The sequence below is a fragment of the Haliotis cracherodii genome, unplaced genomic scaffold (genome assembly GCF_022045235.1).
Source record: "Haliotis cracherodii isolate W230 unplaced genomic scaffold, xgHalCrac1.p SCAF_6, whole genome shotgun sequence".
NCBI lineage: Eukaryota > Metazoa > Mollusca > Gastropoda > Lepetellida > Haliotidae > Haliotis > Haliotis cracherodii.
The window spans coordinates 41,531,951-41,546,168 of record NW_027266319.1 but is presented as its reverse complement, the minus strand read 5'-3'; the positions used below and the strand labels follow the sequence as shown (position 1 = coordinate 41,546,168).

General features: G+C 37.1%; 1 protein-coding gene across 2 annotated transcripts; it reads left to right on the top strand.

Moving 5' to 3' along the window:
* Window positions 1-4,638: 4,638 nt before the first annotated feature.
* LOC139445543 (salivary glue protein Sgs-3-like) lies at window positions 4,639-12,765 on the top strand. 2 transcript variants are annotated; one of them, XM_071226686.1, is made up of 15 exons: window positions 4,639-4,697; window positions 6,536-6,592; window positions 7,040-7,102; window positions 7,764-7,826; window positions 7,954-8,001; window positions 8,166-8,225; window positions 8,783-8,845; window positions 9,507-9,569; window positions 9,697-9,744; window positions 9,910-9,969; window positions 10,110-10,169; window positions 10,312-10,383; window positions 10,568-10,612; window positions 11,383-11,518; window positions 11,855-12,765. In XM_071226686.1, exons 1-15 carry the CDS (start codon window positions 4,652-4,654, stop codon window positions 11,928-11,930), a joined length of 960 nt encoding a protein of 319 aa, XP_071082787.1. In that variant the 5' UTR covers window positions 4,639-4,651; the 3' UTR covers window positions 11,931-12,765. The 2 variants fall into 2 exon arrangements, with proteins under 2 accessions (XP_071082787.1, XP_071082788.1); XM_071226687.1 differs by lacking the exons at window positions 8,783-8,845; window positions 9,507-9,569; window positions 9,697-9,744.
* The last annotated feature ends 1,453 nt before the right edge of the window (window positions 12,766-14,218 follow it).

Below are 14,218 nucleotides of genomic sequence, written 5' to 3'. Positions count from 1 at the left end.
TCATCAGTGATTTGAAGACTTCTATAGCATCATTAAACACAGATATTAGAAAAGCACTATTTCTATAGCGGAAGGCTGCCGCTTAGTTAAAGGTTAGAAACTATCAATATGATTAAACACTGATATTAGAAAAAGCACTATTTCTATAGCGGAAGGCTGCCGCTTTGCTAAAGGTTAGAAACTATCAATATGATTAAACACAGATATTAGAAAAATCACTATTTCTATAGCGGAAGGCTGCCGCTTTGCGAAAGGTTGCAACCTATCAATATCATTAAACATAGATATTAGAAAACTTTTTCTATAGAGGAAGGCTGCCGCGGATATTTGAAAAGCCTTATATTTAGAGCGGAGATCGGCCACTTTGTTATTAAAGGTTTGAAACAGTATCATCAACATTCAAAGTGCCAGATTATAATCAATCTCCATCCATTTTTCCGAAACAGATTTTTATGTGGCTCACAAAAAGATATTATAAAGATTAGAAACTAGCAGTCAGATTCCACATTAATATTAGAAAAGCATTACTATTAACATTAAGAAAGCTATATTTCTCAAGATACCGAATTATTTGTTTTAAAGTACACTGAAAAGCAAAGTTCGTTACATAGCAATATAATATATATTAAAACTCCATTACATATACAGAAAGATGGCCGACTTACTGCGTGGTGTTGTGCGATGAAGAACTGTTCTGCTAATTGGTAATCCTTTTCTGAAAGTTGCTCACACCTTATGAGGAACTGTTCTGCAAACGGGTAATCTCTTACTGAAAATCCTCACATCCGATGAAGAATGATATCACTGGAGATCAAATTTTCGGCTGACTGGTTGCTGGGTTGTATGCTATGGGAATTGTAAAATCTTCGGCTGACACAATAATGGTGTAGCGAAAGGTGCCCCAAAGAGTTTTACATGTTGCTCTATCCAATCAGCAACAGATTTATGGGATATTGTCACTAATCAGTGTCACTGATCATTGTTTATTCAGGGTTGTCCTTCCAAGTGTATTTAGTGAAGTAATTATGCAGGTGGACTGGGCAAAGGTAAAGGAATGAGACGCAAATTTACCCCAAGCGCACGATCGCACCCCGACGGATTCTTTGATTGTAATTACGATCAAAGGATAAATAATTATCCGACACGACAACCGTCAGACGACATGTGTTTCATGATCTGTTTTTTTTGGCACTTTGGTTTATTTCGTCGATCACATGACAACGACCGTAATGATCCCGCTAATATTACGTTGCAAACAACCAAGTTTGATTTCATTCCAGGTGTCATTTTTCTGACTTTAATTGAAAATTACAGACGTTATCTGTTTTGGAAGAATTAATGAGAGGATGATACCGCTAATAATAAGGTTGTATTGTAAATGAATGTAGACTGCCATGTTGTCAGAATGTAAATAGGATTTGTGTTCTTAACAATCACCAGTCCGGGTGTGACCATGTAGATAGGATCTCATTAGGGTTTTTGACTTTGACAATTGCAACGAGCATATTAAAAATCGATGGCAAAGTGATACAAAATGTAACAGTTTATTATTAACCGCATAAAAATCAGATCTTATTTATCGGTAACGCTCATCAAAGATCTAAGGACATCACATTACGGGTGTCGTCAGAAGGTCCTTTCGCCAACTTTGACCGACCAATGAAACCAATAACAAGAAATCGCCATTTCTCACTCGAGTTTTGTTCAAACTGGTGACTTTCATTTCAGACTACGCTTAAAAAATATTAAACACATTAAAACATTATAAACATTCTGGAATGTTTTAATATGTCGTCGAGACTGAGTCTTTCAATAGAAATGATAGAAATTGAAACAAAATCGCTTTTTTTAATTTTCTTAAACATGCTGGAGGTTGGAATTGATCTTGTTAAGTTCCAACAAACACTGGAACTTGAATTCAGTTTGAAATAGGAAGGATTAGGAGATGTTATTACAATTTACCGCACTTGGTATTACAATTTGCCGCAGTTTGTTACAATTTGCCACACCTGTGTTTCAATAGAAATGATAGAAATTGAAACAAAATCGCTTTTTTTATTTTCTTAAACATGCTGGAGGTTGGAATTGATCTTGTTAAGGTCCAACAAACACTGGAACTTGAATTCAGTTTGAAATCGGAAGGATTAGGAGATGTTATTACAATTTACCGCACTTGGTATTACAATTTGCCACAGCTGTGTTTCAATAGAAATGATAGAATAGACAAAAAATCGCTTTTATTATTTTCTTAAACATGCTGGAGGTTGGAATTGATCTTGTTAAGGTCCAAGAAACACTGGAACTTGAATTCAGTTTGAAATCGGAAGGATTAGGAGATGTTATTACAATTTACCGCACTTGGTATTACAATTTGCCGCAGTTTGTTACAATTTGCCGAACCAGTGTTTCAATAGAAATGAAAGAAATTGAAACAAAATGGCTTTTTTGAATTTTCTTAAACATGCTGGAGCTTGGAATTGATCTTGTTAAGGTCCAACAAACACTGGAACTTGAATTCAGTTTGAAATCGGAAGGATTAGGAGATGTTATTACAATTTACCGCACTTTGTATTACAATTTGCCGCAGTTTGTTACAATTTGCCGCACCATTGTTTCAATAGAAATGATAGAAATTGAAACAAAATCGGATTTTTTTATTTTCTTAAACATGCTGGAGGTTGGAATTGATCTCTGTTAAGGTCCAACAAACACTGGAACTTGAATTCAGTTTGAAATCGGAAGGATTAGGAGATGTTATTACAATTTACCGCACTTGGTATTACAATTTGCCGCAGTTTGTTACAATTTGCCGCACCTGTGTTTCAATAGAAATGATAAAAATTGAAACAAAATCGGATTTTTTTATTTTCTTAAACATGCTGGAGGTTGGAATTGATCATGTGAAGGTCCAACAAACACTGGAACTTGAATTCAGCTTGAAATCAGAAGGATTAGGAGATGTTATTACAATTTACCGCACTTGGTATTACAATTTGCCGCAGTTTGTTACAATTTGCCGAACCAGTGTTTCAATAGAAATGATAGAAATTGAAACAAAATTGCTTTTTTTTATTTTCTTAAACATGCTGGAGGTTGGAATTGATCTCTGTTAAGGTCCAACAAACACTGGAACTTGAATTCAGTTTGAAATCGGAAGGATTAGGAGATGTTATTACAATTTACCGCACTTGGTATTACAATTTGCCGCAGTTTGTTACAATTTGCCGAACCAGTGTTTCAATAGAAATGATAGAAATTGAACCAAAATCGCTTTTTTGAATTTTCTTAAACATGCTGGAGGTTGGAATTGATCTTGTTAAGGTCCAACAAACACTGGAACTTGAATTCAGTTTGAAATCGGAAGGATTAGGAGATGTTATTACAATTTACCGCACTTGGTATTACAATTTGCCACAGTTTGTTACAATTTGCCGCACCTGTGTTTCAATAGAAATGATAGAAATTGAAACAAAATCGCTTTTTTATATTTTCTTAAACATGCTGGAGGTTGGAATTGATCATGTTAAGGTCCAACAAACACTGGAACTTGAATTCAGTTTGAAATCGGAAGGATTAGGAGATGTTATTACAATTTACCGCAATGGTTATTACAATTTACCGCAGTTTTATTACAATTTACCGCAGTTTAAGTTATTACAATTTGCCGCAGTTTTTATTACAATTTACCGCAGTGAAGTTATTACAATTTACCGCAGTATGTATTACAATTTACCGCAGAATTACATTTTACCGCAGTGTTATTACATTTTACCGCAGTTTATTACAATTTACCGCGTTATTACAATTTACGTCGTAACAGGGCGACTGACGGGATCGGGTCGTCAGGCTCGCTGACTTGGTTGATGCATGTCATCGTATCCCAATTGCGCGGATCGATACTCATGATGTCAATCACTGGATTGTCTGGTCCAGACTCAATTATTTACAGACTGCCGCCATATAGCTGAAATATTGCTGGGTGCGGCGCCAAACGGGTATTGGAATGCCTTACCATGAAGCATAATTATATAATGTTGGTTTTGGTATTAAACTTCGGTTATCAAGGTGACGAGTTTGAATGTTTATTTATGTCCTGTTCAAGGCCACAAAACGATCCTGGTGGAAATGTTTCATACCACCAACATTAACTAGAGAATGAGAGTGAGTATGGTCTAACGTAGCTGGGGGCGGGGGGGGGGGGGGGGGGGGGGGGGAATCTCTTAGACGTTTGCTTAGACGTTTACTACTTTGTTGAGAGCCGCATGTTTATTATTGACAAACCATAAAACATAATGTTGAATTTGCCCCTCCAATCATAGGTTTCTGGCTCATCTAAGGGACGCCACTCTGCACAGCGAATTGTGGCGCACCAAATATCCTACGACAAATGATTCACTGATTCGTTTCAACGACATATGAATTGACTGAATATTCAGTGGGCGTCTATAATATTTGAAGTGAAGGAATAACTGGCGAAGAGATATGAAGTTGATTGTAGTAGATTACTCGTCGGCTTTGCGTCAGAGCAATATCCGCATCGGGCGGCGCTTGACATCTGATGACACGGAAACCAACTACGTCATCTTATGTTATACAGGTATATAAGAAATACGAATACCGCATTTGAGTGTGCTCTGTTTCTCTAGCCAACATGCAGTCCGCTGTGCTACTGTTGTTTTGCTCTGTTATGTCAGTGGGTAAGTTCTAGGCAGAATATTATATACATTTTTTACAATCGCCTTGTCTGATATTAGACAAGATATTTACAAAGCTTGCTTTGAAATTGAGCAACTTATCATTTATCTATATTGTTTTCTTTGATGTTTAAAAATCTACGGGTTCATATTTAAAACCAAACACACCTTTCTTGAGATAGAGTTACTTTAAATTTAATAACTAGCGGGTAAACAGTTATCTATGCGGGTAGATATGTCCACACAGTTGTCTCCTGTACACCAGGCCGTGAGATGCCATACATCACGAGAAGCCTACTGCTTAGGTTTTGGTTTGGTTTCTTTTGTTGTTTAACGCCGCACTCTGCATGACGGCGGTCAGTAAATAATTGAGTCTAGACCAGACAATTCAGAGATTGACATCATGAGCATCGATCCACGCAATTGGGATCGATGACATGCATCAACCAAGTCAGCGAGTCTGACCACCCGTTCCCGTTAGTCGCCTTTTACGACAAGTATTGTCGCCTTTTACGGCAAACAAGGGTTGCTGAAGACCTATGCTACCCCGGGTCTTCACGGGTCCATACCGCTTAGGCTTTGAAAAGTCATGTAAATTTTATCATGTTTCTTAACAAAATTTCAGCTGATCATACGTATGACAGTCAAAACCCTTAAGATGAACAAGGATATATCTAGATAAGTTTTAATTTAATCTGTTGTGCGTTGCTGTGGCCAAGTGTACAACTGAAGGATCTGCCATTTTAGAAAATATGTCACATTCATTTCATAATTTCTCCCCCCTCATACTTCAGCTTAAATATCAAAACAATTCGGAGTTGTGATGGTAAATCGCGACTTGCTACATGATAGTAACTTTCTTTTAAATCCTGGTATCACTCACCACGCAAACTTTATGTTTGTGAGATCTAACCTATATCCTGGACAATTGCTGTAACATTCCTAGAGACTGACCAGCCAATAATACCTTCATAACATAACGTGTTTGCACAGAAGACATTTGATTGGCTGTGACCAATCAACTCATGCATAAGGATTTCCTTTTCCTGAAGAAAGAAATAGCTGACAGGCATTATTTCGTGTTGCGGGAACTGCTACCTACTGAGTGAATACACTTTGTCAGCAGTTTTTACTTCACAGATAGTCTGGTTGAGAGAAACAATAGAAACATTGAACGGTTTAAATATTATTCACGACCTCACTCTCGACCTTATACATTTTAATGAGATTGGACCTCATAACATTTAGACAGAGTTAAAGTGGCTTGGACTCCTAAATGATGAAGGATCCGCACGTCTTTGCTTATATGTAGCCAACTTCAATCTGTACCAAACTGCCTGTCAAAAGCAAGTATACATTTGAAAATTGGATTTGACAAAAAACATATTTTCAAAACGTTACTTGGCTTAAAACACTCGCCGGAACATTGCAAAGGTCGAAAACACAGTTATGATATCCGTATCAAATACATCACCATCGAAGAACCATTTCTTGTTTAATTCATTTTATTGCCCCCGCCAAACATACGAAGGCCTAATTATGCCACTTTGGTACCATAATTTTATTTTTTTTCAAATCGAAATTTCTCGTTATTTCAATTATTTTCGCGTTACTTCGAGTTTTTTCTTGTTTCTTCGAGTTTAGTTGAAAAACTTGGAATTTCGATTTTGTCTCGTCCCTTCTATTATTTTCTCATGATGGATATTATTTAATTTTATTTGATATATAATTTCCAATCATTGGTTTGGAGGCTTACATGTTGATACTGAAGGTTGTACGATGCATCATTTCGTTAATGTTCTGGAGAATTTCGCATTTATCAATTGCCACTATATTTCCAGTTCTTGGGTCCAACGGTTACTATTTCTGGGACCATACAGAAACTGGCATCAATCTAGGTGAGTCATACTACGTTAGATAGATGGGGGACCGCCTCTGTTGTCTAATGGTACAGCGTCAGTTCTGAAATTACGTAAATTTAGGGTCCCTTGATACTCGAGGGTTTCGCCATAGAACTGTAGTTGTTTATCCTTACACACAATTACATTTCGATTAGTATATGTCTTGGTGTTGGCGATCATAGACTGACTATTATTGCTAGATATGGTTGGGATGTCTCAAGACGTAAAGGCACAAGATTGTTTTCCTGGGTGTCAAATTGCTATTCATAACCTGATCTTCGTGTAGCATGTGAAAAGGAGTATGTGAACTTTCGTGGTATGCTATACAATTACCATTACTATTACTGGAGGTAACATTAAATGTATAACCAATATAAAACTAATTATTTTTAAATAATCAAAACATAGGCATGACATTACATATTCCTATATCGACTGTTGTAGAAGAAGACATACAGTTTGATGATGAGGACCTTCTATCTGGATCGGGCTCTTCTGATTATTCAGGTGAGTGATCAAGAGCAATATAGTCTCACAGAAACTCGGTGTAATTCCCATGCTCATCACTGAGCCCTCTCCTATGTCGGGAACGTGTTGTCATGGTGGTGAAAGTTAGTCTCGGCGGACTAGCTCTAACCTGGGCTGTGTTTTATTTGACACCGCCATGCAATCTGCGCCTTTATAACGAGAAGATATGGACACTTGTCCACTTATCTGGGGCTACTCCTGTGCGTGTTCACTCCTAGAAATGCTGCTTTATTCTTGTAACATCAGCAGAAAGCAGCACAAATGAAACACGCTGCGATATATAGAAGTTCAACGTTGATAAACACCCCTGATGATCTGTGATCTCACAAATTTACAAACCTCTTTTTTGTGAAAACTATCGTTACCTATTGGTCCAAAAGAATGCTTCGAAGCAACATATTAATTTAGAATGCTTTTATAATAATTAACCAATAGGGATTCTTGGGTAGAATAAGTTTCTTGTTTCACAACATGCGTTGGATCTATTTGTCTTCCGACATTTAAATATGTCTGAGGGAGAATTGGAAGACGAGATAAAGAGGATGTATTGTATTAATTGAGCTGCATCCGAAAACATATCCGACTCTGACTACAGGTTCACGTGTGCGTTCCATGTATACATGTTCAGTGTTGTTCACAGGTTCCGGATCTGGGACACATGAAGTGTCTGTAACTACCACCTCCTCATCACCACAAACACCAGGTGGGTAAAGCTTTTGTAGAACGTTATATTTCAAGAACAAACTGTAGCAATTTATCGAAAACAGTAGCTATAACATATATACATTATTGTACTTGTTCTGAGGCTAATTGTAACTCTATCTCCGCAGGTTCCAGTACAGCTGAGCCTTCACAGATGCGCATTTCACAGTCAACAGGTAGGTCGCATAAACAGGCATAGGATTTGATCAGATTACACGAGATTACTTTCAGTATTCTTTCTTATACACAGACAAAACTGACTTAACGTATAGATTAATAAAGATAAAAAACCCCAATATCATTACCCGTTCTGTGATTAAATCTAACTTCGTAACCACAGGCTCAACTACAACTGAATCTCGACAGACAACCACTGCACCAGCAAAGACAAAGTCGACAGGTAAGTCACACGAGGTTTATCAGCTTGTTTTCAACAACTACTGTAAAAGTTCTTGGGTCCAACGGTTACTATTTCTGGGACCGTACAGAAACTGGCATCAATCTAGGTGAGTCATACTACGTTAGATAGATGGGGGACCGCCTCTGTGGTCTAATGGTACAGCGTCAGTTCTGAAATTACGTAAATTTAGGGTCCCTTGATACTCGAGGGTTTCGCCATAGAACTGTAGTTGTTTATCCTTACACACAATTACATTTCGATTAGTATATGTCTTGGTGTTGGCGATCATAGACTGACTATTATTGCTAGATATGGTTGGGATGTCTCAAGACGTAAAGGCACAAGATTGTTTTCCTGGGTGTCAAATTGCTATTCATAACCCGATCTTCGTGTAGCATGTGAAAAGGAGTATGTGAACATTCGTGGTATGCTATACAATTACCATTACTATTACTGGAGGTAACATTAAATGTATAACCAATATAAAACTAATTATTTTTAAATAATCAAAACATAGGCATGACATTACATATAAATTCCTATATCGACTGTTGTAGAAGAAGACATACAGTTTGATGATGAGGACCTTCTATCTGGATCGGGCTCTTCTGATTATTCAGGTGAGTGATCAAGAGCAATATAGTCTCACAGAAACTCGGTGTAATTCCCATGCTCATCACTGAGCCCTCTCCTTTGTCGGGAACGTGTTGTCATGGTGGTGAAAGTTAGTCTCGGCGGACTAGCTCTAACCTGGGCTGTGTTTTATTTGACACCGCCATGCAATCTGCGCCTTTATAACGAGAAGATATGGACACTTGTCCACTTATCTGGGGCTACTCCTGTGCGTGTTCACTCCTAGAAATGCTGCTTTATTCTTGTAACATCAGCAGAAAGCAGCACAAATGAAACACGCTGCGATATATAGAAGTTCAACGTTGATAAACACCCCTGATGATCTGTGATCTCACAAATTTACAAACCTCTTTTTTGTGAAAACTATCGTTACCTATTGGTCCAAAAGAATGCTTCGAAGCAACATATTAATTTAGAATGCTTTTATAATAATTAACCAATAGGGATTCTTGGGTAGAATAAGTTTCTTGTTTCACAACATGCGTTGGATCTATTTGTCTTCCGACATTTAAATATGTCTGAGGGAGAATTGGAAGACGAGATAAAGAGGATGTATTGTATTAATTGAGCTGCATCCGAAAACATATTCGACTCTGACTACAGGTTCACGTGTGCGTTCCATGTATACATGTTCAGTGTTGTTCACAGGTTCCGGATCTGGGACACATGAAGTGTCTGTAACTACCACCTCCTCATCACCACAAACACCAGGTGGGTAAAGCTTTTGTAGAACGTTATATTTCAAGAACAAACTGTAGCAATTTATCGAAAACAGTAGCTATAACATATATACATTATTGTACTTGTTCTGAGGCTAATTGTAACTCTATCTCCGCAGGTTCCAGTACAGCTGAGCCTTCACAGATGCGCATTTCACAGTCAACAGGTAGGTCGCATAAACAGGCATAGGATTTGATCAGATTACACGAGATTACTTTCAGTATCCTTTCTTATACACAGACAAAACTGACTTAACGTATAGATTAATAAAGATAAAAAAAAACCAATACCATTACCCGTTCTGTGATTAAATCTAACTTCGTAACCACAGGCTCAACTACAACTGAATCTCGACAGACAACCACTGCACCAGCAAAGACAAAGTCGACAGGTAAGTCGCAGGGGTTGATCAGCTTGTTTTCAACAACTACTTTAAAAAGATATTCTTTTTGAAATGATTTAAATAATTTTAGTGAAATATGACACATGCATGAAATTGTACGCTAACCAAATGTCACTTTTAAACCACAGGTTCAACTACAACTGAATCTCGACAGACAACCACTGCACCAGCAAAGACAAAGTCGACAGGTAAGTCACACGAGGTTTATCAGTTTGTTTTCAACAACTACTGTAAAAGGTTTTCTTTCTGAAGAAAAATTGAATAATTTTCAATGAAATATGACACATGTATGAAATTGTACGCTAACCAAATGTCACTTTTAAACCACAGGTTCAACTACAACTGAATCTCGACAGACAACCACTGCACGTCCAAAAGCAAAGTCAAGACCAACATCACCAGGTAGGTCACAAATAGATTTACTCTTTACATTTTTTGACAGATTAATACTAAGAAAATAACGAATAAGACAAATTAAATTTTAACAGAGAACTAATGCTGATTCTGACTTTAAAACTTTCACAACAGAGATTCGATGATTCCGGTTAACATCATCGATACATGCAACTCTAATTTGTAACCACAGATTCAACCAAAGCAGACCAGAAGGTATCCACGTCAAGGTCAACAGGTAGGTCACGTCGATGGTACTGTCCAAGCTATGACTGACATGAAAGATGTACATTTCAGTGATGAAACCAGTTGCTGTGAGATACAAAAACATCATATGGCGTAGTCATACTGATGTGATTAATTAATGCGTCTCCAAATTAATACGACTGCTGACCCCTAGCCAAAACTGCGACTCCCCCCTCCCCAGTGGAATGATACATAACCTTACCTCAATCCAGTCAAACAGCAAACAACACCGCTTTTTAGCTCTGAGTAGAGCACTTCCGTAAAAAACAATAAACACTGTTTTATTAAAAAGAACACACATTTTATATGTATACTCTGTTCACTGGCATTAGTGAAGTTCAAAGGCAATAAAAATCAATAAGCTCACAACAGTTCACAGTGGGTAGAACTCTTGACCCCAGCAGTGATAACTCACCGGATGCCCATTGTGTAATTCCTATTCTTTACATGACATTGTTATAATCTTGTTACAACTGCTGCTCAGTAAACCGTGTTTGTGTTTATATTCAAGTTGGTATTTCCGCTATCCTAAGTTTGCAGTGAGGCCGTCTTATTGTTGATAGTATTTTGGAGACATAAATGCGAAGTTAATTAATGCGAGCAAAGACCACGCGTATTTTTCGCATTTAATTCACGCTCGCGTTAATTCCAAGATTAACAGTGTATGGAAATAAAACTATGCACACTTGCACAATATTAAGAATCACGATCGTTCATCCACCTTTGGTATCAATAAGTACATTGTTTTTGTGCTCATTTCAGGCACAGTCGGAGACAAGACGGATATTACCGATGAGACAAGACCTTATCTCATAGGTGGCCTCATGGGCTCCGGCTTGGCAATTCTACTGATTGCCATCGCCCTTGGTGTCGTCATCAAACGCAGAGCATCACGCAGGTGAGTGAGGATAACGGGTCAAGAATTACGTTTATTTTATCTCGTTCTGGACTTTGTTCTTGTGACTAGCGGATCCTGGCACAACCCAACTGCGGACATCTCGTGCCCTTTAGTGTCATTCTTCCACCCTCCGATGGGTGTCGCTTCGCGTAGCGCAGCGAGAATAGCGCCGACCACAAGTCAAACCAGTCGATATTATAGTCCATAATAACCAAATTTTGAATGTGCGAAGAAAAATTCCGATCCATATTTCAATACTTTCAAACTTGAAGAGTTGTTTCCCTTTAAGCATCTTCAACATTCTCCTTTCTGAAACTCATGTTCTCCCTTTCACAGGAAGGAACATTTACTCGATGACGACGTGTGCGATGCAAACCACCAGATACAACATATACAGCGTCTGATCAGCTAACCCAGCAAGGCAGTTACATTCCATGCAAGTCTCAATGAAACGTCCTCATGTAGAGATTGTGTTTGCAATAACGTACATACGACATATCGGGGTTACACACGGTTGAACATGAGAATGTGTCTACCCTATGTTTGCACACACTAGGAAAACGTAACTGTGATCATGTTAATGTATTTATCAATTATTTTGTGTTCTTTTAGAAACACGAAACTCAAACCGTCTTTATCTTATATTCAATGTGTTCTGGTGTTTCATTGGGTTAACCTGTACTTTAGACAATTCTTTATAGCCTGACTACCAATCGTTGTGCCTTACAAAAAATACATCGAAATAATGTTGGTTTCTTTGAATCACCAGTAGAAATAAACATCAATTTAAAGAGGAAAGTAATTAGAAATCCTTTTGCAAACAACAAAAGATCTGGGATTCGAACCCACGATCATTGGGTTCCGGCACCATTAAGGGACGCAACTCTGTAGAAACTCTGAACAGCACACAGCGTTAAACATTTTTATTTATCAGAAGAATACATCCGTGTTTAAACCACTTCCGTCAAAAAACATCCGCAGCAGAAATATACTACCATGTTTTCAGACAGCTAACGGAAACGTTGGTACTGGATACCGTAGTTTCCATCCATGTCCATTTGTTTGAAATAAAGAGAAATTGTAAACAGAGATTGTGTCCAGTTTGTTTTTAATGTTGTTCAGTGTTCACGATGTCCGGTGTATTTATGTGATGAGGACATTGCATTATCAGAATTTCACAATGCATTGTCGTTGGTTTTAATGACTTAAAAGTAAGTACTTAGAGTTGTTCAACAGAGTGAATTTAAAGAAATTGGGATTGACATGGTAATATTCAGGTATATACTTAGCCCTTAATGTTGCACCAATTTTGTAAATATATATCTCTTAGTCTTTGTGTTAATGATCTAATGAAATAAGAATGACATTGTAGATTTTGTTCACACCATACATAGCCATAACCAACAGAAAACAGCAAGTCTCTTACGTCTGTTACCCAATTTCGTTTTCCATTTTTATCAAAGCGTATAACATGTTTTCGGGAACCTATAAGATGGCATATTCAATAATCTTAACCAATATTTGATAACCTTTAGATATGAATATATATAGATTGGAAATCTGCCACAATCACCATATACCATAACACTTGGTGTATTAACCTTAACACCAAGGAATTTCTTGCAGGCATATAAATGTATTTTTTCTATTTGTTCAAGCTTACTGAGTCCCCATGTCTCTGTTCAATATAGTAATATCGGACTTATCTTTAAATCAAATATCTTGAAGAACGACTTGTAAGTAATATTTACAAGAGTAAAGATTTGTTTTAACACACCAATTAATATCTTTTGAGCTAGCATCGGTGCTTACTTTGCATGCATAGACCGACTAGGATGATTTGTAAAGCATACACCTAAATACTCGTAGAAAGAGGTAGTATCGTCCGCAAATAATTGTAAAAATAATTGTGTCATGTCAGGTTGTAGTTGAATTCCATTTGTACACTTATCTTGAATTTGTGTTGCTAATTCATTTATAAAAAAATGAGAACAATAAAGGACTTAGTATGCAGCCTTGTCTCACTCCAAGTTCACTATCAAACATTTCCGTCAGTTCTCGGTTATTTCTGACACATACTTTTACATTTTCATAAATTTACAAAGAAGTTTGCTCATTTTACATCTAAGACCATGGGAATACAGAAGTGACCATAACTTATGTCGTTGTACAGAGTCAAATGCCTTTGCAAAGTCAACGAATAGAGCATAGAACTTTCCACCTTTTGTACTTAGACACTTTTGTACGATTGTTTGTTGTATAAACATATTATCAATAGTTGTATAATCTTTTTCTAAATCCTGCTTGGGCGTCACTTATTTTATCCATAACATTAACCAAAAACATTAATCTCTTGTTAATGATAGATGTAAATATCTTACTGAACATGCTTTAAAGGGTAATACCTCTGTAATTATTTACGTTATTTATATCACCTTGTTTATGGATTGGGACGATAATACCAATCGACCATGAATTTGGAAAATGTCAATTTTTACAATATCAAATTAAATATTAATTCTAAGTATGGAAGTAGTAAATCTGAAGAATGTTTAAAGAATTCACGAATAGTATCATCTATACCAGCCGCCTTGTTACTTTTAAGATTATATATGCTGTCTAAAATCTCATACCTCGTTATTGGAGAATCAAGAATATCCTCGGTAACATTTTTGTTTGTATCATATCGAGCGGATCTAT